The 25,959-nt window shown below is 41.3% G+C and overlaps 1 protein-coding gene across 1 annotated transcript; it reads right to left on the bottom strand.

Annotated features, from left to right (window-relative positions):
* Nucleotides 1-4,488: 4,488 nt before the first annotated feature.
* Nucleotides 4,489-5,664, bottom strand: LOC149168495 (uncharacterized). Its single transcript, XM_089424901.1, has one exon. The coding sequence runs from the start codon at nucleotides 5,662-5,664 to the stop codon at nucleotides 4,489-4,491; it is 1,176 nt and encodes a 391-aa protein (XP_089281027.1).
* Nucleotides 5,665-25,959: the final 20,295 nt, after the last annotated feature.

Here is a 25,959-nt window from a genome sequence, read left to right as displayed (position 1 = left end):
CGTAAGTGCTGCATGAGTGACCTGTCTGTTTGATTATGTATGGAAGTGTTTCAATGAAAAAATTTTGAATTTCAAGCGAGGCGGATTTCAAGCGAGCCTGATTACAAGCGAGGCTGAATTAAAAAGAATTGAACCACCATTGCAACTGAAGCTGTTAGACTCTGTTTGTGTGAAGAGTTTGAAAGGAAAATGGAGAGAAAAGAGCACAGATCCGGTAAATGCCAGAGGACTGAACCTGAGGGCTTGGATATAGCGTTGAGGGATGAAGATGTGAAGAAAGCGTTCAAAGATGTCGGCTGCTGGAACTTTTGCAAGAAGCTACAAGGAGGACATGCGCAGGTAACCAAAGAGTTTGCGCTAAACTTCACTGGTTTAAATTCAAAGATAGCTATGCTAGAAGTCCAAGTTTCTCCAGAAGCCATAGCTGCTGTAACAGAGATCCCAAGAGGACGGGAAGAATGGTTTAAAAATTTTAAGTTTGATATGAATCCTTGTAAGGAGTTTTTAAAGGAGGCATATGTAAATGAAGACTTAACAAAAGAAGTGCCCAGAAATTATGTCAATGAACATTATGCTCTTCTTCTCACCTGCATTCAGAAATACTTGACCTGTGAAGGAAGGTACAATAAGGTTTATTCTTACCATTTCAAACTGCTTTTACATTTCACTGGGAAAGTTTCCATAGACATTCCTTTTTACCTATTTCGCAGTTTGAGTAAGATGTGTGATAAGGTGCAGCTGAGGAAAGAGGACTGTGAAACCTCTTTATTTCATCATGGTTTGATTAAATTGCTAGTTTTAGATGGCCTCCAAAAGATAGGCAGAGACTGGAATTCGTTTATTTTTATGGCTGGATTCCAAAGCAAGACTGGCCTTAATCCACAACTAGCCAAAGAATTCACAATAGCTGAACTCCAAAAAGAAGCAAGAGCTAAAAATCAAATCAAGTCACAGCAAAGGAAACCAGTGAAGCCACTGATCATTCAAGAACAACCTCAGCAATCAACAAAGGAAAAAACTCAGGATAAGAAGACTGCACCTAAAACAAGCAGATCTGAAACAGTCTCAAGGGTAAGGACAAGAAGCCAAATAAATAAGGAAAAAGGTAAGGCCATAGCTGTTGAAGAGAGCCCAGTGTCTAAGGCAAGCTTGAAAGATCTATTACAGGCCATTGAATTCGAGCAATCTGAACCAGTCCATATTGATTTAACACAGTCATCACCAGAAGGTGCCAAGAAGTCTAAAGCCTCAAAAAGGCTTAAATTCGATGAGCCAGGTGAAGAATTTATTTTTAAACCCAGAAGACCTATTACAAGGAAGCAAGTAAAGGAAGCGCTGCCCAGAACAGAGGAGACCGAGAAGGTTAGGCAAAAGGGTACAAGCAGAACAGTCATCACATCTCAAGGATATAATATAGCAGTCATAAAGAGCCAATTAGAAGCAGCTAAATATGAGATTGCCAAATTGAAGCAAGCAGTTAGAAAACATGCAGATGTGTATACAAATTATCGTAAAGCTCTGTGGAGAGGGACTGAAACTTTTCAAAATCAGTTGAATTCAGTAGTTGATGGCCATGCACAATTTCACACATGGACAGTACCAGCCATCAAAGAGGCCCAGTTCATTAGAAAAATAAATATGCAATTAAGAGCTGAGAATAAAGCTCTGAAGAAGAAGATTGAAGACCTGAAGGTACAGCTGGACCAGTTACCTACTAAAGGAATTTTCTCTTCAAGAGAGGTTTTGTTCCAAATTTTTGTCAAATCTGCTTAGTCTTATTGTTTGTGAAGACATGTAAATCCCTGCTATATATATGAAAAGTCGAAGGAAGTTTTTGGCAATTAAATGTTTCGGTGATAAAGGTCTCGGGTCAAAGGCAAGCTGTTTCAAATAATACAGCAGTTTCGTAGCGCGCTACGAAACTGCTATAGGTGATGATGTTAACGCAGACAAGCAGTTTGGTATTATGAGCGGAAATTTTGAAAGGGAGACACCTAAAGGATATGCAAGATATCAGATGGAGCTACAATAGCCGTTCAGATCAAGACAGGTGTACCTTAAAAAGGGTGGAATATTTTAACCCAAGTTAAATTTCTGTTATAAAGCCATTTTATCACCGTTCAAAGGGTATTAAATGAGTTGCATACAAAGAACTTTTGCCTGCACACATATCCATCGATGCAGCCTCCAACACATCAGGAACATGGCAGGGTTTCATATTTTGGGTTATTAAAAGCTAGAAGACATGTTGCTGTACATTTGAGAAATTTGAGGAAAACTAGAACCGAGAAACAAGGGACATCTCCCAACACCACTGAGCAGTTAAAGGATTTAGCGTTCAAGGTTGATATGGAGTATTAAATATCCAGCTCAGCGACATCAAAAAGGGGACCAGGTGTCAAAGAACAAGGAGAAGTCATTATGCATGGAAGATAGAGTTAGAGTCATAGTTAATTTAGAACTCTTTAAAACTCCAGTCAGCACTTTATTGTATTTAATAGTTAGTTAAATAGCTGATAGGTGTCATTAGAGGCAGTTATCGAATTCCCCTCATGCTGGAGGAGGAAGTTCGAATTAGTTAGAATAAGGATTCTATATATAGCTGAGACAACGATGTAATGAGGGTTGGATATTTTATAAAACAGAGTACTGTTTTGGCTTATGTAAAGACAGAATTCAGTAATATAAGTTGGCTTTTTTTCTTCTCAGGATTCATGAGGGATTTCCATGTTTAGAATGTGTGATTTTATTCTTTCCTTAATGTCTTTTACAGTTGCATATATGTGTAATCACTCAGAATTCATTGATCATGCTCTGACTTCCTGTATGCATGTATGAACTATGGTTTTATATGAGTTGTGTTCTGAACATCTAAATGCTAAATTCCCTGACTTCTATGTAAAGGCAGTCTCATTATTTACTGAAGTATGATTGACTCCATAGGCCCAATGGAAATTAGTTTAATGTTTTTCCAGCCTTCATATTTGTTAATGTTATTCCACAAGAGTTAGCCATCTTATTAATAGTCAAAATCAATAACCCTTTGAGAGAGCCCTCTCAGGCTAAGGAGGCTAAGCCTTAGTCAAAAGATTGGTTTGAAACAGTTACTTGAAGTCTTCCTGGTCTGCAGCCTTCCAAGGCTTGATTTTGAGATAACAGATTCCAGGAATCTTCTCAGAAGACAATTGATTCCCCATCTCTTACTTCCCAAAAGTAGTGCTCTTGGATTATAGTTTTGTTGTGACTTGCAACATTCCAAATGTGGGAGCCTTGAGGATAAGTTTCCATTGGGACTCACTATGAGTCTAAGATACCCTGAGAATACTTTTTCATCCACATGCTACCCCATAAGGATGCAGGATACTTTAGCCAACGCCACCATATTTTTGCACTCAAGGCCTTGCTCAGAATTTCCAGATCTCTCAAACTGAGGCCTCCCTTTGATTTAGGTAAACAAAGTTTTTCCCAAAAGACCACGGCCCATTTTCTTTCAAGAGAGTCTCCTCCCCAGAGCAATGAATGCTGAATATTTCATATTTTTCCAAAAATGGATTTGGGAGCATCTAATGCAGACATTAAATAGGAGGGCATAATCTGTAGCACCAACTTGAAAAGAATGAAACCATTGGAAATGTTCAAGATCTGAAGGTCCCTGAGGAGAGCTTGGCTTCCAATTTCAAAAGGAGGTATTCCCAAAAAGAACATCTAATAGGGTCTAGGTTAAAAGGTGTGCCGATATACTTGGTCGGAAGGGAGCTTTATTGGAAGCCCAAGAATTTGGGGATATGCATTTGGATTGCAGGGGGAGTATTGAAGAAGAAAATTTGAGATTTCTCAGTGTTAATATTAGTGCCTAATGCGGCTGTGTAAGTATCAAGGATTTCCTTGAATTATTTGGCTTCAGCGATAGTTCGACGACCCATTAAAAGTGTCATCAAAATTTTTTTGATGAGCATCATTTTGATCCTGAGAGCCTAGAGGGAGGCCTTTGATCCTATGGCATGGAAGAGCGTGATTTATGCCATGGCTTAAGACTTGAGCAATGTTGTCCTCTAAGATGATTCTAAGTTAATTTTTTTCCAAGGAAAAAAACCGAGCTTTTCTATTATAAAAATAAAAGAGCTACAAACAGATGAGTTAACATCCAGCAGATAGAAACACTGCCTGAAACAGAGAGGTAAAAACCGTCCGTCCCCATGCTGTCATCTAGAATGACTGATATAACAAACAAAAACACCAAGTTCTAACGAACTCGACCTGTCACAGCCGCATCAAAAAATAACAGAGGCTGTCGAGAACAACTGGGCCTCCATTAAGGAAAACGGCCCGCGTCATAACAAAAAGAAAACATAAGTTTTTCCGGGAGCTTCTCCAATACAGGAGCTGTAAAGCAAGAGTTGAAAGTTCATATAACATAAACCATCAAAAACAAAAATAAAGTGACACATTTGTTTCTGACGCCTTCCCAGCATGGTGCACAAACAACCATTAAGTGTAAGGGGCCAAATCCGTCTCACGAATCTGGTCGTGAACCTGTTCCTTTATCCTCCACGAACCCACAGCCTGTTGTAAACCTGCCTTAGAATATTCGTCTGCTTCAACATTCCTGTCCCTGTATATGTGATCAAGAGAGAAAACAGTGAAAGAAGATTTTAGATTTTGAATTTCTTCTAGCAGAGGCATCAATAAATAATTTCTGCATCTAAATTTCCCATTGACCCAATTTACAACATTTGATGAATCTCCAAAAATCTGAACTGTGAGGACTTGTCTATGAATGAGCCAGCAAAGGAGAAGTTTTAAAGCTGATAATTCGGCAAAGTTGTTTGTGCCCGTCCCGAGCCCCACTGAGGCTTTTAGAGAATGATTAGAGCTAAGGTGAATAATAATTCCTGCCCCAGTAATATTGTTTTGAGCTGCCCCGTCGAAGAAAGCCCAGGGGATGCCATCTTTGATCTGGATTTCTGCCCGCTGGTTTGAGGATGAATTGGTCTCTGGTTCGGGAATGCTGGATAGGATAGCTATGCTCTGGATTGCTATTGCTTCCGCTGGAGTTGATTTTTCTTTGAATATGCTGCGGTTTCGGGCTATCCAAATGCCCCAACAGAGGATAGGTGGAAGATTCCTCAGGTTCTTCTCGGGGTGATTGGACCACCAACCTTCGCAGGCTGCATTGAGATCTCCCCCATCCCATCTGGCATTAATATTCAGAAGCCTTTTCGATTCGTCCCACACTTTATTTGTGAAGGAACATTCCACGAATAAGTGATTAATGGATTCTGAAGCTACCTTACATAAAGGACATCTGCTCGGTCCCTCCTTATAACGTGCTGTAAGGACATCCCAAGTAGGTATCTTCCTTTTAAGCGCACACCATAGGAAAATTCTAGCTTTTTTGGGGCATTTCAGCTTGAATAGGGGTTTGGCCCACCAAACGGGGGGATCCCAGCCCTTTCTCTTCATCAGGAAATTATAGCCAGCCTTTGGGGAGTATAAACCTGTCTCCGCATGTGCCCACACTAGGGAATCAGGTCGGTCCTTTATTCTGACACTTGTTCGCTTAAGCTCATGGATGAAGACCTGCCACTCGTTTCTCCATATGTTGTCAATGCCGAGATCCTCTACAGATTTCCATTCCTGACCCCAAATGGAATGTAGCTCCATGTTTTCTATCTGGCTTAAACTGAGGATTCCCCTTGAATCTAGATGCGCAAGGAGACCCTGTGAAAGTGCAAATAGGCCGCTGCACCCTACCCATGGATCCCTGCCTATCCGAATGCTTTCTCCATTCCCCACCTGCCAAGCAAGGCCTTGTTCTATAATGTAGAAAGCCTCTGAGGTAGCCTTCCAGACTACCGAGCAGTTCCTTCCTTTTTTGTTTTGGCTCCGAATCCAATCTTCAAGAGGAACTAGGTCAATATACTTCCTTTTTACCACTCTGGTCCACAGGTTTTCTGCTTCTATAATTCTCCATCCTGATTTTGCTGCCAGAGACTGACTAAAATCGACAAGTTGCTTAATGCCCCAACCCCCCCAATCCTTTGGTCTAGCTATCTTGTCCCAAGCTACCCATGGAAGGACAGTGTCTTCTTTTGCACCCAACCACAAGAATCTGCTACATATTTGCTTAATTATGAAGAACACATTTTGGGATCCAGGTCAGAGCAGCCCAAAAGACCGGGATGGCCTAAAGGATAGAGTTAATCAGAGTTAATTTGCCAGCCCTTGATAGCCATTTGAAGCTCCAATGGGAAATCCTTTGCTCAATTTTTGCCACCAGCCAATTCCAATCCTGCTTTCTGTATGAAGAATGTTTTAGCCAGAACCCCAGGTACTTGAATGGCTGGTCCATACTGCAGATTTCAAAGGGAAAATATGAAGTGATCAGGTTCTCCTCTTGCCTGGAAAAAGCTTCCATTATAAGGTGAGACTTCCTGGGATTTATTTGGAGCCCTATAGCTTTCAGCAATATGTCAAGAATGTCTTTGAGCTCTTTTAGTTCATTAATATTTCCATTTGTAAATAATAGAATATCATCAACAAATAGGAGGTGTGTAATGAAAAGATTTACAGCTACTTCCAAACCTGTTATCAAACCTGCTCTCTTTGCTTTTGATATCAGTCTGCTGAGGCCTTCAGCAGCCAGAAGAAATAGAAGGGGAGAGAGAGGGCATCCTTATCTCAGGCCTCACTGACTTTTGAAAAATTGAGAGGTAGCCCCATTTATCAAAACAGCAAAACATACATTTGAAATACACCCCATTATCCAATTTATGAATTCCACCTTGAAGCCGAGGTGTGTCAATAATAGCCTGAGATATGACCAGCTAATCCTGTCGTATGCTTTTGACAGATCTAATTTCAGCACTGCCCCTTTCTTCTTTGCTTGTCTAATACTGTGAATGGTTTCCTGGGCCACCCCTATGGCCTCATGTATTTGGCGGCCATCCAGAAACCCAAATTGCTCATTTGAAATACAAACAGAAAGTATGGGCTTCAAGCGTACCGCTATGACTTTTGCTATGATCTTGTAAATAGTATTGCATAGGGATATAGGTCTGAAGTCTTCAAAGGATTCCGGGTCCTCCTTTTTCGGGATGAGTGCTATAAAGGTTGCATTGAAGGGCCCATAGATTTCTCCTCTCTTCCTTGACTCCTCCACCACATCTGTCAACTCATCACCAATCTGCTCAAAGAAATGAATAAACAGCTCTATGGTCCAGCCGTCCGGGCCTGGGCTTTTGTCTTTAGGCATTGATTTTATGACATTTTCTACCTCCTCTTTAGTCACTTCTCTGAACAGATTTTCTGCCTCCTCCTCCTCCACAAACCGTGGGAAAGCTTGTGCAGTGCGAATGATTTCGGCTATTGAGATTTCCCCTGGATCGGCAAAGAGAGATTGAAAGTGACTCTTTCCCAAATTTGAGAATGCCTCAAAGGTGGAGTGCTCCCTGCCTTCTGCATCTTTTAGTTTCCAAATTGTATTAGCATTTTTCCGCCCCTTTGCATAATTATGGAAGAATTTAGTGTTCTCATCCCCGGCTTTCAACCAGATTGCCCTGCTTTTTAACCTCCATTCCTCTTCTTTGTCAAGGAGGATCTTAGCCCTTCTTTTTTCTAACCCCAAAATTCTATCCTTCGACTCCTGTGTGATATATGCATCAGCTTCAGGATCTTCTAAAGTGCTTAGGGCTTCATCGATGCTGGCCATTTCCTCATTTGACTTCCTCCTTCTCTCTGCAGCCCATTCAATTGTTCCCTTCTTCAACCTTTTTAAATTCTCCATGAAATGGGCTCCTTTGTTTTCCGGAGTGGAAATGCCCGGATGCCTCCATGTATTTCTGAACATCTGAATATAAGACTCCTCCTGAAGCCAGGAAGAGTTGAACTTAAAGGGAGAAGCCGGCTTGGGAGGGGTCTTAGAGAATTCTAGGAAAATAGGAAAGTGATCTGAGTTTCCTCCTTCCCCCACCCACTGCCTGAAGAGGGGAATATGGGAAGCCAACGAATCGTTTATGAGGAAACGATCCAGTCTTTTTGCAATTCTCTCCTCCCCTGTTCTTCTATTTCTCCAGGTCGGTTTTGCCTTTATTATGTTGACATCAAGCAGATTATGATTCTGAAGTGTTGATAGGAAGAAATCGGCCAGAGGGTCTTCCCTTGCATTTGGTCCCCATGCTTCAGCTATCCCCAAGGAAAAATTTAAGTCCCCCCCTATTAATAGCTTTTTGTTTTGGAGCAGTTCTTTCGAGAGGAGATCATTCCAATAGGAGACCCGACCCTGACAGGGGCCATACACATTGATGGCCAGAAAAGGCTGTTCAAAATCGGGAGACTGAATCTCTAATGCAATAGCATGGGGTAAACCCCAGGAATTTAGCACTCTTAACCTTCCCTTTTTGAATCCAATAGCAAGACCGCCTGAATGTCCGGAAGCATCCAGAGCAGTGAAAACCCAGCCCGGAAACAGTGAGCAAAGGGAGGATTCGACATCAGTACTGTTGCCCAAAGTTTCCTGGAGAAATACCAAATCCGGGTTGTGGCATGATATTAGGTCTTTCAGCGCTAGTTTTTTGGGTTTACTAGCCAACCCCCTACAATTCCAAGAAAGGCAGATCATTTGATAACCATCTCGGGGGGTTTTGCTGCTCTAAGCGCCCCAGGGATCAACATTTGTTTAGCATCCTCTACATCAAATTTTGCCTTAACTTGTGCTTTGGATGTAAGAGATTTTCTTCCTCTACTTTTTTTTGGGTGGCTCTTCGACGACTCAGGACAGAGGCCACCTACTATTTCCGGAACAGACTGATGATTTGCCGGTATTTTGCAGTGGGATCTGAGATTGTAATGATGGACGGGGGATGAACTATTTGGGTTCTGACTCGGATTAGAAGGGTCCTCACAGTTCAAATTTAAGGAAGGGAGTGCTTCCGAAAGAGATTCAATATTTTGTATGGGATCTTCAAGATCTTTGATCATAGTACAATCTGGGGACAATACACCCTTTAAAGATTCAGAAATTGAAGAGAGATTTAGAGGAGAAGTCTGCATACCAGTTGGAACATCCGCAGAGGGGTCGACTGGAACATCCAAGGGTATTCCTTTTGGAGGTTGGTCTTCATTGATGCGCAGAGGGATCGCTTCCTCCCGTTGCATGACCGCTTCTGCCTGAACCTCATGATTTTCTCTTTGGGGTTCTGTTTCCAGATTAATATCCTCCATCGACTCCTCATTTCTCCTCGGCAGGCCCTCCTTGACCTCTTCTCTGCTTTTCAGCTTTCTTCTTCTTTTCCCCGTAGGGAAATCCCTTGCCAGGTGACCGTATTCATGGCAGCGGAAGCACCTGAAAGGGAAGATTTCGTAATCCAACTTCTGCTCATACACATAATCCTTGTAGTGCAAAGTAACTATTTTTGCAAGTCCTTCCGACGGGTTTAGCCTTACAAGAATCCTCGCCACCGCTCTTTCATATGTATGCAAGAAGGATCTGTCTGCGTCCAGAAAAGTTCCCAAGTGATTTCCAATAGACTTAAAGACTGAGTCGACCCAGAGATATGGAGGTAAATTTGGAGCTCTGACCCACACGGGTAATTCGTCTACCTTCTCCTTGGATGCATCGAACATAGGCGACCATCGTTTGAAGAAAACGGGTCGGTCCCCAAAAGCCCATAGACGTTCCTCGACCCATTCCATAGCCTTTTTGCAGTCGAATTTCACCATGAACCAGTCGTTCAACAGCGTAGCAGTCGAGAAAGTGTTCGCCAGAGTATGCGACCACTGACTCTCGGCCCACTGCTTTAGGAAATTTCCAGAAATGTATCTTCCTCTCACTCTGCCCACGAGGGTGCTCTCCGCCACATCCAGCGCCTCCTCGGCCTGAACGTCCATGCCAAGGACCAAATTTGAGACCTTTTTTGATTTCCACGATTTTGTCTTCTTCCTTTTTTCCCCTACCTTCGCTGCCTCTCTAGATGATACTCGTTCCTCTGAGGTAGGGTTTGGAATTCTTGTATCCCCGGTTTTGCCGCTTCCATCTTTCTCAGCTCTCTGATCCTGATGCTCGATTAGGGTTTCGACCAAACCTTCCACCGGGCTCCCTGCTTCTCTCGAAACCGGATGGAATCCTTCGGTTACCTTCCCTATTTCAGAAGGGTTGACAGAAGCCCCCGGAGGATTAAAATTTCCGGCACCAGCTAAACCCTCTACCTCCTTGGAAAGTCTCTGCAAGGGTTCATTTGGGAACAGGGTTTTGAGAAACGCCGGCTGATTGCTTCCTTCCCCCAAATCTTTCCCCGCACTCTGAACCCCTCCTACAGTCCTCCATACTCCTTTTAAATTTGGAAAATTTATAATGTCCTCCAAGCCTCCCGACGAAGTGAAAATTTTTGACGGGGAGATAGGCTTATAACTTTGCAAGCCGTCATTCTTGCTTTTGGACAGGCCTGGCCATGCATGAGGGTTTGTCGCTTCCAAACCCCTTCCTCCGGCATTGTTTGCTTCTACTGCGCCTCTGCCTCCGACTCCAACCCCGCCTAGGAGCTCCAAGCTTTCATCCAACAACCCTTTTGCCGCGTTTGTATGCCAAATGCCTCCTCCCGTGAGCAGAGCGTTCGCCTGACTGACCGAGTGGCCAAAATATTGCTCAATGTTTTCCGATGAAGCCTCCTTTCCCCAGACGGAAAGGATATCTTCCGGGGAAGGGTCCAAATCGACCGACTCTCTAGGGTTTACCATAGTAAAAAACGGCGCCGTTTACCTTAAGACTCCCCTCAACCGTCACCGGATGTGCACAGCGCAAAGAGCCTGGTCTTTGAAACCTCCGGATGCACAGGTAATGGTAACAATGCCAAAAGGGTTTCACCATATCGAAAACGCCTTTTACGGAAAGTCTCCAAACCCCGTTCCGCAACGACCCCAACACCGTTTGCAGGTTCCAGCTGGCGGTTTACACGGCTGTCCTCCTCACGCTGCTTTGTTGACCCTGCCAGCTGCAGACCAAAACCTGTACTATTTCTGCCATGCCTGCGACACCTGCATCACCTAGGCCTAGGGCCTAGGGTTCCCAGGTCGAGCCCTATTCCTTCCATGCTGGTAACTCTTTTTTTTTCCCCTTCTAAGCTAATTAATCATGCCAGAGCATCTAATATGCTTTGTTTGTTTTAAATTTATTTGAATGACCAATGTTATGAACAGTTTGAAAATGGGTGCTTAAACCTTCACAGCTGCCAAATAAATTGAAATGGTCGTCTATTTGTCTAAAATAGTTAATTGATTTAAATTGAGTGAATAACAGAGTCTTAAGGAATTAAAATTTACTAAATATTCAAACAAAATATTTAATTGATTATAAGACAGAAAGAACGCAAACAATGCTTGTCTGCTCAACAAAATATATTTAATTTAATTCAGATGGGTGTAACAATTTCTTGATATAGAGGAGTTCATAATAACAGACAATTTTATAAACTAATATCTAATTATTGTTTATAACTTCACAAGGGATTTAAGATGGGTTGATACTCAGATTTATCTTACCCAAATTTTCGCATAAAGACTTAAATACATGAACAAAAACATAATGAAATGAACACATAAGAAAAACTTACAAGAAGACAAACTATTTGAGGCAAATTCAAAACCCTTTCATTAATTTGAAGAAAATCTCCAACTCGATTACAATTATGCTTTGAAATCACATCCAAGGGTTCAACCCTTTATAACTCGAATTAAGAGTTATTTATACAAAATGAAAGATCTTCTAGAGACATTTTTAAACAAAATACAAAAATAGTACAAAATTATAGGAATTCTAAAACCGCTGAGTGCTGGCATTATCTTTAAGGAATCTTTTGGTGATCTAGTCCCCAAAAAGTGTTGCCTAGCTGTCTGTCGGTGATAAAAGTTACTCGATAATTTCACAAAGGTGATCCCACCTATCTTCACTTGGTATAGAAAGATTTAACCAACTTCCTGTAAACTTTATCCTGTTCAAAAAATAATCTGCATGGAAGGCCAAACTTCAATTATAGCCTGACTGATATCTGCCCAAATACTTTCCTTGGCTTGGGCCAAGGTCTGAGCCATTAATGACTCATTTTCCAACTCTTCTATCCTTTTGGTCAATCTATGGGTCTTCTGCATCTCTTCAACATAAAGAGTGTCATTTTTAATCTTCTGAGTCTCCAGATTCTTAAATTTCTTGTGAAGCCTTTCATTCTCTTGTCTCTGATGAGACAACTCCTGTATGACTTTGTTTAAATCTCCTTTTGTTGAGGTAGACTCTGTTGTTGCTTATGTGGATTCCCCTTTTTTCCTTGACACTGTGATAGGTATAACTGTAATTGGAGCTATGGATAGTTGAGTAGATTCCCCTTTTTCTTTAAGCAATTTCTCAATTTTCTCTTTCATTTTATTTATCTGTACATTTTGCTCAATGATCAGCTTGAGAATTTCTTCTTTGTGCTGCTCACTTTTTGTTATCTCCTTGGTTTGAGGATCCTCTATAGAAGGTAGTTTGAGCTTCTTCCTTAATGTTGAAATGTCTACATTCATCTTTCTAATAATGTCCTCTACAACTTTAACATCAGTGGGATCATACCCAATTTTAATCACTAAATCTTCTAATGATTTTACCCTGTTATCCTTTGCAAAAGAGGATAACTTTTCTATCTTCAATTGTGACTGTACATTTGAAAGAGTTGTCATGAGTTTTGACAATGCCATAGCAATCTTGATCATGGTAGAGAAAGAATCTCACCACACTGCCTAAGCATATCCATCTGATCAATTGGATGTATCTGGTTGGCATCAAAAGAAAATACAGTCTTCTTATAGTCTGAAGAACCCTTTGGAAAAGGCACTTGGGCTTGTAGGAATGCCATTTGCATCCTGCCTTTTTCACTATCAAAAATTGTCAATACCCTGTGTTGTGAAGTGGATGTCTATTTCCAAAACTGAGCACATACATTTGCCTTCAAAGATTCATTATTCTGTTTAATTTCTAGGAAATTAGTGAAGACGTTTGGCTCCTTTTGCTCACTTACTCCTGCAGACTGGGTGATCTCTAACAAATTCTATGAAATTGAAGAGGAAGATGGAGGAGTGATTACAATTTCTTCAGTCCCTGTGGAAACTTGTGAATCATCCAAATTGATGATTATAGGCTCTTTCTGACCTAGAGTAGTAGTGCCTTTGGAGTCAGTCCTTGATTTCTTCTGATAATGAATGAATTCTTTTTCACCTTTTGCTGATGATGAAGATTCTTCTCTGGGCCTCTTGTCCTGTCTGCTTTGAGAAGTCGTTGTCTGGAGGGTAGATGGAGGTAAAGTCTGTTCTTCTGCTTCCTGAAGTGTATTCTCCTCCCACGGTTCTTGATTTCTGTAGATCTCAATCTCTTGCCTTGGAGTATGATTGTAAGGTGTGGTTTTGAGTTCCACCCTTAAGTTGGAAATTATACTGAATGGGTCATAAGACCAGGTGAAACTTGGTTGGAATCCCATCTGTTTGAGGATTGAATCTGCTTCAATACCTGTTGATTTGGTATTACAAATAAATGATCCTACCTGTGACTTGATTTTGAACTGAGATTTCCTCTTCCCTAAAATGAAATGTAGTTCATCCATATTAATAATTTTCCTAATATACTCTAGAGAGAAAATTCTCGTTGGAACATATTTGGGAAATTTGTATGGAGCTAGTTCACAGCCATACACTCTAATCTTTGTATAATTCTGGTAAAGATACCAGTCCCCTGTCTTGGCTTGGTCACTCAGATGCAGGATCCTTTTGATTTCTGGACTGATCCTAGGCTCGGTGTGGCTGCTGAAACTCTGTGCAACTGAATGAATAAAACAGTCAATGGAGTCTGAAAACTTGAACTCATTTGAGTTCCTCATGATCACTGAAGTCCACTGTGTGACTGCTTGGATCACTCGCTAATCATCCTGAATGTGTAAAGCTATAGGCAACCTATCTCCCTCTTGAAAAATAATCCTATGTATTAGCATAGAGGAATATTTAAATACTCCTTCAATAGTAATTTTCATCAATTGTTCATGCATATTTTCAGCCCAAAATTGAATTTAATTATACATGACAGCAAGTTTGTTTTCTTTGGAGAATATGGATAGATAACCTATGATAGATTCATCTACCCATTGATCTATTTGGTAACCTAACAAGCAAGAAACTAAGGAAATTATGTGTTTAGCTCCCTCAAGGAACATGGATGATGGATATGGTGGATTCTTTTTAGGAAGTTCAACATCTTCTGAAGAAAGATCTCAAAATTTGAGTTCTTTGAGGGAAAGTGAGCTTATGGTATAGACCCATTAAAACAACGATGGAGACAAAGGTTAGGGAATTGTTTTCAGGGATAAGAAGCATCTTATTGATAGTTTCACGGGTGGTGTATATCAGAATGTCTCCATTCTCAGCTACCACAATTCTATGTAGGGGATTGTACTTAGCTTGACACCACATGAATAAGTCAGGAAAATGATGGATCTAAGAAAATATGTACATGGGAAATAGGGATTCCCATAATTTGATTTCATCTTCAGAGTCCTCGTAAGTCTTCTTTAACCAATGATGCAATTCAAAGATGTCGAATTCACACTCTGTCTCTGTGATTTTGAAGAACTGGTTAACCAATGGAATGTAATCAAGGTCTAGGGCTTCAGAGACTTTGGGATTTTCCTGTGGTGAAGATTGACTAGCAGAGGGTTGTGCTTTTCTTTTAGGATCCATGCTCAGCAAAATGGGGAGGAGGAAATAATAGAAGATAGTGTTGTAGGGAAAAATATCCGACTCGGATGACCCTATCCCACTCTAAGGGTGATAGTACCTCAGCAACAACTGTAAATAAAACTACTTAAGGTTTACTTCTTTATGAAAGCAAGAGAGAATGAAGGAATTCACTAACCGTTGCCTTGCGCTTAATGTCGAATCCAACCTCTTCTCTTTGCTCCTCGCTCCTAGCTCTTTGCTCTTTTGCTGGCCCAGCTACAATGAGATCCTGCAAAATAACAAAGAAGGAAACTACAAGAAGCATGCAATCACAACTGATTCAAGGATTAGCATAAATCAAATATACAATTATCACAATACATCATTGAAACAAGTGCATATAGAAGAACCTCAATAGCTTTTATTAATGGAAGAAGTAAAGTTCTGAGAGCGTTACAACCATTGAAGGCTCCAATCCAGCAACACCTCCCAGCAGAAAGAATTTCTCCTCTTCACCTCCTTCAAGCAATCACCCAATAGTTCTATAGTGAAACCAACAGCATATCATTACTTTGCACAAAATTCCAGCCTCCTGAGCTCATAGGAGAGAGCTCAATATATAGATGAATTGAGAAAGGATGAGTCAGCTTGCAACTGATGTGTAGCTGCCTTGTGTCCTCTCTCTCTTCAGTTGATCTTCAGTTCTTGAGTCCACTTGGAGAACCTTGCTTCCACTTGGAGAAACAGAGCCTCTGACTCATCACAAGGTGAAATCCCTGATCCAAGTGACATTTTTGGAAGATTCCAGAGCAATGACTCAGTGTGCCACTTGTCCCATCTCGCTCAGCGCAGGTGGCCTTTGTTCTACCTGCTTTGCAATGCAGGTACACCATGGAGGAGTTGAGTTTCAGCACAGAAGCCTAGTGGAGCACCTGCTTTGATTTCAGGATTGCTTGTTTTTGAGTGTTTTCAGGTGGAGAACTAATCTGAGAGCTGTTGGTTTGCTGACCTTGTTCCTCTAGGGGTAGGAACATCATGTTTAGGGACTTTAGATCCCTTGGATTATTGACAATTCATGCCCGATGCTACCAGACACAAAATTGTCTATAACAGATGCCCCTTAAAGTATGAGGTCGTTTATCGGGTGAAATGCTTTATTAGGAGGATCCGAAGTTCATTCAATCTGCTGAGAAGTGTCCTGTAATAAGATACAATACAATACATTATTTTTCATTCTTTTTCATGATCTAGCTGAGGCGGGCATTCCCATGCTCAGCTTTATAAATTTTTTTTGGTACATAGCACAGACGATCGTCTGATGATAGACTGATAATTCTCTGCTGAAATTATCATCCTTTGAGAAGGATGATCATCTGCTGCAGTGATGTACATATCAAATGTCTTTATATCCTGAATATATATCGCAGCCCGGATGGATGAAACTAGATCCGGGGTCTTCAATCTCTTCCGATCTTCACTCGATGTACAAGTCGGTCCATGTGGGAATTTCTTGAAGTCGAACATGGAAAGACATCGCTTGATTACCGGTCAATGATGTAAACCGTTAACAAGCGCGAGAGGAATCACCGATAAGGATGATGACCCTCAAGGTACGGCAGTACAATTCACATGGTGGGAATAAAGGACTTGGCGTCGACCACCATGCAAAATCTTCTGGTCGAAGGTCATTGATGTATACCTGTCGCCGGAAGTGAGAAACTTGCCATTGAGGCATGCAAGCTTCAAAGTACTGAAGGGGGTGTTCCTAGATCAACTCCTTGGATAATGAGCTGATGTCGACAAGGAGCGATCCGTCAAAGGAGGGCCTTAATGAATCCCACATCAGTGACACGGAACGGAGCTAGTGATTGTGATGAGGTGAAAACAAACTGTGATGTATGATTCAGGGTGGCGGTCATGAAATGGATGAAAGACAATGTATGGCAGTGGATGGGACACGGTTGACTCTTTGCAGAACAACATCTCTTGAACATATAACGACACTGATGTGATGGATTGGTAGCATTACCCCAAATGTGGATGGTGTGGCGAGGACCATGGTGATGAGACCGGTGAATGAAACAACCCAACCCGATGTGATACGGAGGACAAAGTGTCATGTTCAAGAGCGACTTGCTACCATTAAAGCTGTGAGGTTCTCCCAATTTTTCCCCAGTCATTGTTGACCAGTACCTCTTTATTTTTATCAAGCTTGAGGAGGATAACATATGCTTGTTCTATAACCTGCCCTTCGGGCAAGCCCATCGCTATGTTTTAACGAGCCTAGCGATAGGGAAACTAGTTCTCGTCTAAAGACAAGTTTGTCGCTATTTAATGAATTTAACGAGTCTAACGACAAGGATAACTCGGTCCTTTTCATTTTTAGAGAGTCTAAAAAGGTACATAAAGTCAACTCCAGAATTCCTTTTTCGTCATCTAATCCCTTAAGTCCGAAAAAGTATAAAACAATACAGAAGGGATGAATTTTCGATTGCTTTAACGAGCCGAACAAAACAAGCGCTCGATCTTTTTGTGCAATAATCCCTCAGGTCAAAAAAGATTAAAATCTAGAGGAGGGATAGCTCTTCCGGTCGTTTAACGAGCTGGGAGGCTAAAACTCGGCAAACTTTTCATATTTTACGAGTCAGGAGAAAAGAGCTCAAAGAAGACTCGTCTTTTGAGGAACGAGTGTTAAACAGGGATAGCAGCAGATTCCAGGTACAGGTTGGAATTTTCCAATCACGGCAGTGTCACAAGGATGGCTAAGTAAAATCACTCTTCGCAACTGTTCCTCAAAATGGGTAAACAAACATATGGAGATGAACAATTGGCCAAATGAACGGATGGAGGTGAGACTGCAAGAACACGACCAAGGGCTTTAATATGGCTGTCAAAGGTTACATTTACCAAGGTTATTTACCGGTTCATTTTTTCTGGGTGAGCTTGAACTCTTGGAGAAGATTGCTCACAACTTATGTTTATTTTTTAACGAGCATGAACTATGTGCTAAAACTGCTCGGATCTTGCGTTTATTTTTTAACGAGCATGAACTGTGTGCTAAAACTGCTCGAATATACCAGTCTTAATACAAGGAACGCCTCGGGTGAGGTAGTCATATTTAAGGAGCTATACCTCACTAGTTACTCCAATTTGGCAAGTTTTAACTTTTGCCCCACATCCTTTCTTTATGCAAGCTGGAAACGGCTAATCCTACGAGTTTAACGGGTTAGACCTACAGGTTTAAAGGGAGGACCTAAAAATTTAAAAAAATAAATAGTCGTCCCATGCTTGCATTCCAAAAGGTTCGCATGCCCCCAGGTATAAAGTATAATTTCAAGGCTGCCCCTCCTCTGTCCTACCTCTGTTTTTCTACTTGTCGTCTTGCTATATTTTTAACGATACTTGTCTTCTCGTCATTTTTCGGTGCCGACGGTACTTGTCTTCCCATCAGTTCACTTTTTGATTTTGCAAGATCGCAACAGATAAAACATTGGTGTTACGGAGGGAGGTTTGCCTCTTACTTATTATCCGAAAAATGGTTTTATTCGCTAGCGCAAACTAAACTCTTTTTTCCGACGATGTCTATTACTAGGTTACTAAAGATGGTGACCACTTGTTGCAGCAATTTCATCTCTTTCTTTGGAGGCTGCCCCTACTTATCCTCCAAAACATATGTTTTAATGGGTGAGGCTTGCCTTCAAAGATGGTGGCTACTTGCCGCCACAAATGGATCTCCTCCCTCGGCATCCTACTTACCTAGACAAGGGGAGTGAGAAGCTGATTATCTCACTCACATAACTTTGACAAAAGAACTTTATCCTAGAACAACCCTCTCTTCCTTCTTTCGGACGGGGTACGGACTAGTCCCATTCTTCTGCGGAAATTAACTTTATACCCAAGGTTTCCTCTGCCCAAGGCAGGCCAGGGTGCATGCCCCCTGGGTCCCAGTTACATCTTTCCGAATCACTCGCATTCATCGGGAAGTAGAACCGGGGGTGGAGGCATTCCTTGAGTGAATAAACCGTTAAGGGATGGTATTTGACTATTTGCGATGTGTGATCCTGGAAATGAAAGTTGGTCTACGAGCTTGACCATTCTTCCTTCGTGCGGAAAACACATAACTCTGAAGAGTGAGGACACTATCGCCTCCATGCAATATATATAGTCTTGTCCAAGGAGTAAGTTATACACCAAGGGTCCCTGGACGACCATGACGTTCATATGAACTGTCTTCCCCTTCAATGTAACGGGAACATTGGGGAGAATCCCTAACGGGCAACTGGTTCCTTTATCAAAACCTGATAGATTTCTCATCTCAGGTAAAAGCGCCGGGGAACCCAGTGCTTTCCAAGCAATAGAGGAAAGGATAATCACAGATGCCCCTTCATCAATGATAGTTCCAGCCATCACCATTCTGTAGATTTGGACGATGATTCTGAATGGGATACTGGCTAGTAACCGGGGTCTGCCTAGTTGATTCCAATCAAAGGACACAACCAGGTTGCTTGGTGGTGGGACCGAATACACGGCCGGATACGACCCTGACGATGTTCCTTCCTGCGATAAAGGAATGGGCGCGTTGCCCTGATGCTCATCAGAGTCTGTGTTGATGAAAAGAATCTGGATGGTGTCATCCTTGTTCTCTTCAGTGAGGGTGTCGTTTGAAGATGAATCTTCAACGACGGTGTCATTTGAGGATGAAACCTCTGAAAGAAGAACTGGGTCAACTGCCGTTTCGACCTTTAGACTTTCGTCTGGTCTGGATTCAGTAGGTTAATTCTCAATGACCGACACTTCAGCTGACCACTTGATCGGGCCAGCTGGATTTTCAACTATCGAGGGACTTGGCACGAGTTTTTGGTATCCAGGAGGAAGTCGTAATGGTGAAACCGGACGATCTTCCAAAACTCTCTTCGCCTCATCTAAGAATGGACAACGGTGGATGGCGTGATCGCCTTCACACAGTCTGCAGGGTGATCTTGGTCTCCCTCTTTGTGTTGGCATTATGTTTTCTGGTATGTTACAGATGTTGTACTTGATGGCAACTCTAGTGGTAAGGCTCTCAGTTTGATGAAAATTAAGAAGGACGCAGGCAATCGGTTCAGAAAGTGCGCCCCCGCAGGTATACCATGCAGAAACTGCGTCCAGGGACGCCGACCGGCCATTCAGGGGGTGCGTCCACCCAGTGCACACTTTTCAAGGCAGAGAAAAGCACGTGGGGGTTTCTTGTGTGGTATCTAGCCGACGGTTTTGTGTTTCTATGGTGTCGGCTCGTGGTATTATTCCATGTTTTGGGGAGGAGCTTGCCTATATAAAGCAAAGGAGTTCATTTGGATTTATCATCATCTTTGGTTGAATATCTTTTGGTGAGATCTAGTCCAGATCTATGAGGGCGAATCTTCTAATGGACTGTGATCTCTATGGCGCATGATCAGATCTGCAGATCTGACTGTTTGGGCTAGTGCTGAAGTCTTCATATCTTTTATATCTGAAGGGACGCAGGTTCAGTGAAGGGCAAGTGCGCCGAGACGCAGTACAGTAAGGGCTCAGGTGCGTCTCTGAAGCAAAAGACGCGGCGCGATAGTATTATTGGATGCGTCTCTGAAGCAAAAGACGCGGCGCGATAGTATTGTTGGGTGCGCCGGTACGCAGAGCAGTTTAAAGGAACAGTGCGTCGGTACGCAGAGCAGCAGAAGGTAAACTGCGTCCAGTCGCAGGCCACAGAAAGAAAAATTGCGTCCCTGTCTTAAGATGATCTGATGACTGTATTTTTTCTGTTCATAAGGTGTTCTGGGTTAGTTCTGTGATTACTGATCTGATAACTGTAGTGGACAGTAACTGTTGTATACTTGTTGATCATTTGATGCTTCATGAAAAGAAGTAGGGGGTTGTAGCTCCCTTCCAGGAGAGACTGGAAAACGAGAGAGAGTTGCAGCTCTCTGCAGGTTGCAGCCTGCGTACTGGTAAAGGACTGCACCAGTACAAAATCATTGTAAAAGAATTTCTAAATTGAAAGAAGATAGAGACTTATTGCAGCAGGTGGTTTTCTCCCACATTGGGTTTCCACCTTACATCTTGTGTTCTTTGGTGTGACTGTCTATTTTATTTGTTCATGCTCATTATTTTATGGTACTGATATGCAAGAATAATTCAAAAGATCAAATAAGGAAGATTTGTTAAAATTGCTAGATAATACTGATTCACCCCCCCTCTCAGTATTATTTCCAACAATTGGTATCAGAGCAGGTCCTTCAGAAAAGCTTGATCGCTTGAAGGTAGATCGTTCATCATGAGCAACTACGAGAGAGAAGCATCAATCAGGCCACCGGTTTTTGATGGGACAAACTTCAATTATTGGAAGGTAAGAGTTACTGCATATCTTCAATCTCTTGGTACAGAAGTTTGGGACATTGTAGAAACAGGCTATGCTTTTCCTTCAGCTACTCCTACAGATCCAGTTGAGAAAAAGAAGTATGAAACAAATGCAAAAGCAGTCAATACTCTATTAGGAAGTATATCCCAAACAGAATTCATGAAGGTAATGCACTTCAAATCAGCAAAAGAAATATGGGACAAAATGATCACGAGCTATGAAGGAGATGAACAGGTAAAACAAGCTAAACTTCAAACTCTCAGGATTCAATATGAGACTCTCAAGATGTATAATGATGAAAGTGTGGCTAATTATTTTCTTCGGGTAGATGAGATTGTTAATTGTATGAAAAATTTGGGTGAAGAAATAAAAGAGTCTATAGTAGTTCAAAAGATTCTAAGATCATTATCCCCCAAGTTTGAATCTAAAGTATCTGCAATAGAAGAAAAAGAAAATCTCCGTGTTCTCACTATGTCTCAGCTACATGGAATTCTAACTGCTTATGAAATGAGAAAGGGAGGTCCATCAGACAGAAGGGAGGCTGCTTTTAAGGCATTAGGCAAAGAAGATCACTATGAAGCAAGCCATGTTCCAGAAGAAGAGGAAGAAGAATCAAATTTTGTCAGAAATCTTCAAAGGGGTTCTGGGAGGTTCAGAGGTAAGCTACCTTTCAAATTCTTTGCTTGTGGAAGAGTAGGTCATTATGCTGCGAAATGTCCTTATAAGGATAAAGGAAAGGAACCAGCTAGATGGAACAAGAAACAAAGTGCAAATAAGAAAAGCTACTACACCCATGAAGATAGTGATGGCTTATCAAACAGTGATGAAGATGAACAAGGTAATAAATATAGGTTGTTAATGGCATTTGAAGATGATGATTATGAGGATGCTGTAGATGTGGATAATCTTTATGATGAAATTACTAGACTCAAGAGATGTATAGAAGAAAAGAACATGATCATTGATACTCTACAATTTCAAATTGATGAAAAGGAAAAACATCTTGAAAAATTAGAAGGTGAAATTGTTGGTCTTAGAAAAGAAATTGAGAAAACAAAAGCTATTAATCTCAAGTTTGTCAAAGGATCTGAAACTTTGGATGAGATTATCAGTGTGCAGCGGTCTCCACTAAATAAGACAGGTCTGGGCTATAATGGAGAAACTTCTCAAGCATCCACTTCAAAAAGTTATCTTGATGCAGCAAGAAGAAATGAGCAAAAGCACAATGAAGATCATCAGGTAAAGCAGGGACAAATTTCAAACAGAAACTATCAGGGGCAATCCAACTTAAGGGTGAACAAAAGCCACAACCAGCCACAGGTAAAATCTTCTCAGTTTGGTTCAAGAATAGATGAAAATAGAAATTACAATCAGTTGGCTGGTAGATTCAATAATCGCAGAAGCTTCTTCAATGGACAATGCTTTTCTTGCCATAACTTTGGTCACAAAGCAGCTCAATGTGTTGCGTATAAAACAATCATGACTAGGGAAGCTCAAAAACAAAGAAGTATGACAGGGATTACAAAAAGGACCTATAACAACTTTTCGGCTCTTGAAAATGAAGTTGAATGTTCTATTTGCAATAATTTTGGTCATGAAGATTTTGAATGCAGAAGCAGGTTTCAGGAAAGAAAGGAACAAGAGCAGAAAAAGGAACAAGCCTCAGGCACCAAAACATGGAGAATAAAGGAACCTCAAACAGAAAGATGTGGGATAGCATTTTATGCAGAAGGACAGGAAAATCTATGGTACATTGACAGTGGATGTTCGAAGCATATGACAGGTGATAAGGAAAAACTTGAGTCTTATTCTATTTTAGAAAAGGGAAAGAAAGTCTCTTTTGGAAATGATACTCCTGCAACTATAAAAGGAAAAGGTATTGCTCCTTTAAAAGAAGATGTTAAGGTTGGAAATGTTTTGTATGTTGATGGATTGAAGCATAATCTGCTAAGTGTCAGCCAGATGTGTGATCAAAAAACCGAGGTTATATTCAGATCAAATGGATGTCTTGTTCGTGATCTTGATACAGGTAAAACAGTTCTCAAAGGGAAAAGAACTCCAAATAATCTATACATATTTGAAGAAGGACAACAACAATGCTATCTAAGCAAGGATGAAGAGCACTGGTTATGGCATCGAAGATTGGGGCATCTAAGCTTCTCACAAATAAGGAAAGCATGCAAATATCAGGCAGTTCATGATCTTCCGGATATCAAAATTCCTGACAACACCATATGCAGATCATGTCAGTTTGGAAAACAAACTAGGACTAACTTTCCAGAGAAAGAAGGATCAGCTAGCATGCCTCTTGAGCTAGTACATACAGATGTATGTGGACCATTCAGGAAAAGAACACCTAGAGGAGAGGAATACTTGATATTATTTATTGACGATTTCTCCAGGTTTGTTTGGTTGGGACTTATGAAGCACAAAGATGAAGCATTCGAAAAATTCAAATCCTTCAAAGCCTTGGTTGAAAATGAATCAGGTCACAAAATTAAGTGCCTCAGATCCGACAGAGGTGGGGAATTTACTTCAAATGAATTTTTCGATTTCTGTGATGAACATGGGATAAGGAGAGAATTCTTTACAGCTAGAACTCCTCAGCAAAATGGAGTAGTTGAAAGAATGAACAGAACAATCCAACAAATGGCTCGTGCTATGCTTGATGAATCAGGAACTCCCGCAACTTTCTGGGGTGAAGCTGCACATGCTGCGGTTATTATTCTCAACAAGACAAATGTCCGGGTGAACAGCACTCAAACTCCTCATGAGCTCTGGAGTGGTAAAACTCCTTCGGTAAAGCACTTCAAAATCTTTAGGAGCAAATGCTATATCAAGAATACTGAGGAGCAGCTTGGCAAACTTGATCCTAGAGCAGATGAAGGAATTCTTCTTGGCTATTCTCCACATAGCAAAGCATACAAATTCTACAATAAAAGACTTGGCAGAATTGTTGACATCATTGATGTAGTGGTTGATGAGAAGGGATACATTCCTAGGCAAATACATCGTGAAGACATCGAAGAAGATGAAAGCTACCCTCAAAGACAGAATGATGAAGAAGAAGAACCTCAAGAAGAATCTCAAGAAGAACCTCACGAAGAAGCAGAAGAACGAACAAGAATAGAAGAAAAGACTCCATCCAGATATGTTCAGAAGAACCATCCAGAATCTCAGATCATGGGACAGAAAGAAGCAGGTATACAAACTAGAAGAACAGTTGCAGAAGCTTCAAGCTATCTGGCATTACTCTCCTCTACTGAACCACAAAATGTGAAAGAGGCATGCAAAGATGAATGTTGGGTGAAAGCAATGGATGAAGAACTTGAGCAAATCGAAAAGAACAACACTTGGGAGCTGGTTCCTAGACCAAAGGATAATAATGTAATCGGAACAAAATGGGTCTTCAAAAATAAATTGAATGAAAATGGAGAAGTAATTAGAAACAAAGCCAGACTTGTTTGTAAAGGGTATGCGCAGCAAGAAGGAATAGACTTTGAAGAAACTTTTGCTCCTGTTGCAAGACTTGAGGCCATCCGAATGTTCCTTGCTCTCTCAAGTTTTCAGAACTTCAAAGTATTTCAAATGGACGTGAAATCAACCTTTCTGAATGGAGACTTGGAAGAAGAAGTGTACATTGAATAGCCAGATGGGTTCATTCTTGGAAATGATCCAAATCTTGTATGCCGATTGAAAAAGGCTCTCTATGGTCTCAAACAAGCTCCAAGGGCTTGGTACTACCGGTTGGACAAATATCTTCATCAACAAGGCTTTTCAAAAGGTTCAGCAGATAGCAATCTGTATATAAAAGTTGAAAATGACAAATTGCTAATACTTGTTGTGTATGTAGATGACATTATTTTTGGCAGCAATGAAGAAGCTATGAGTCAAAGCTTTGCCTCGGTCATGCAGAAAGAATTTGAAATGTCCTTACTAGGAGAACTGACATACTTCCTTGGTTTGCAAATCCAACAAAAGGAAGGAGGAATCCTTTTATCTCAAACCAAGTATCTCAAGCAGATTTTGAAGAAATATGGCATGGAAGATGCAAAACCAGTATGTACACCCATGGTCACAGGATGTAGTCTCAGTGCAAATGATGAATCTGCAGCAGTACATCAACCAACCTACAGATCTATGATTGGAAGTTTACTATATTTGATAGGTACCCGACCAGACATCATGCATGCAGTTGGAATAGTTGGAAGATTTCAGGCAAATCCGAAGGAGACTCATCTTCAGGCAGTGAAGAGAATTTTCAAATATCTTCAAGGGACTCAAAATTATGGCCTATGGTATCCTAGAGATACAGATCTCACTCTTCATGCTTATACAGATGCAGATTGGGCCGGAAGCGTGGATGACAGGAAAAGCACAAGTGGTGGTGCGTTCTTTATGGGTTCTAGACTGGTATCTTGGTTCAGCAAGAAACAGAGTTCAATTGCCTTGTCTACAGCTGAAGCGGAATATGTTGCTGCTGCATCTTGTTGCACCCAACTCCTTTGGATGATGCAGACTTTGCAGGATTATCAAATCACTTGTACACCTCCAATCCCTATCTTATGTGACAACACAAGTGCAATCAGCATCTCAAAGAATCTGGTTATGCATTCAAAAACCAAGCACATACCAATCAAGTACCATTTTCTCCGGGAACAAGTACTTGAACAGAAGGTCAAATTGGAGTATGTTCCCTCTAAGGAACAAGTTGCTGATATTTTCACCAAACCGTTGCCCAGGGACACTTTTGAATACCTCAGGCAAAAGCTGGGGGTTGTTGATGCATCATCTTGTTGAACCTCTTCTTATTGATGGTACAGGCTTAGGGGGAGCACATAATGCATTGTTGGCATTAT

The sequence above is a fragment of the Pinus tabuliformis genome, chromosome 4_2 (assembly GCF_031772625.1).
Source record: "Pinus tabuliformis cultivar Carrire ecotype Pingquan chromosome 4_2, CPIR1, whole genome shotgun sequence".
NCBI classification, from domain to species: Eukaryota; Viridiplantae; Streptophyta; class Pinopsida; order Pinales; family Pinaceae; genus Pinus; species Pinus tabuliformis.
This window is presented reverse-complemented; position numbering and strand designations above follow the sequence as displayed.

Excerpts from the sequence above, each read along its gene's own strand:
- LOC149168495 (XM_089424901.1), bottom strand. The coding sequence starts at position 5,664 with ATGGAGCTACATTCCATTTGGGGTCAGGAATGGAAATCTGTAGAGGAT.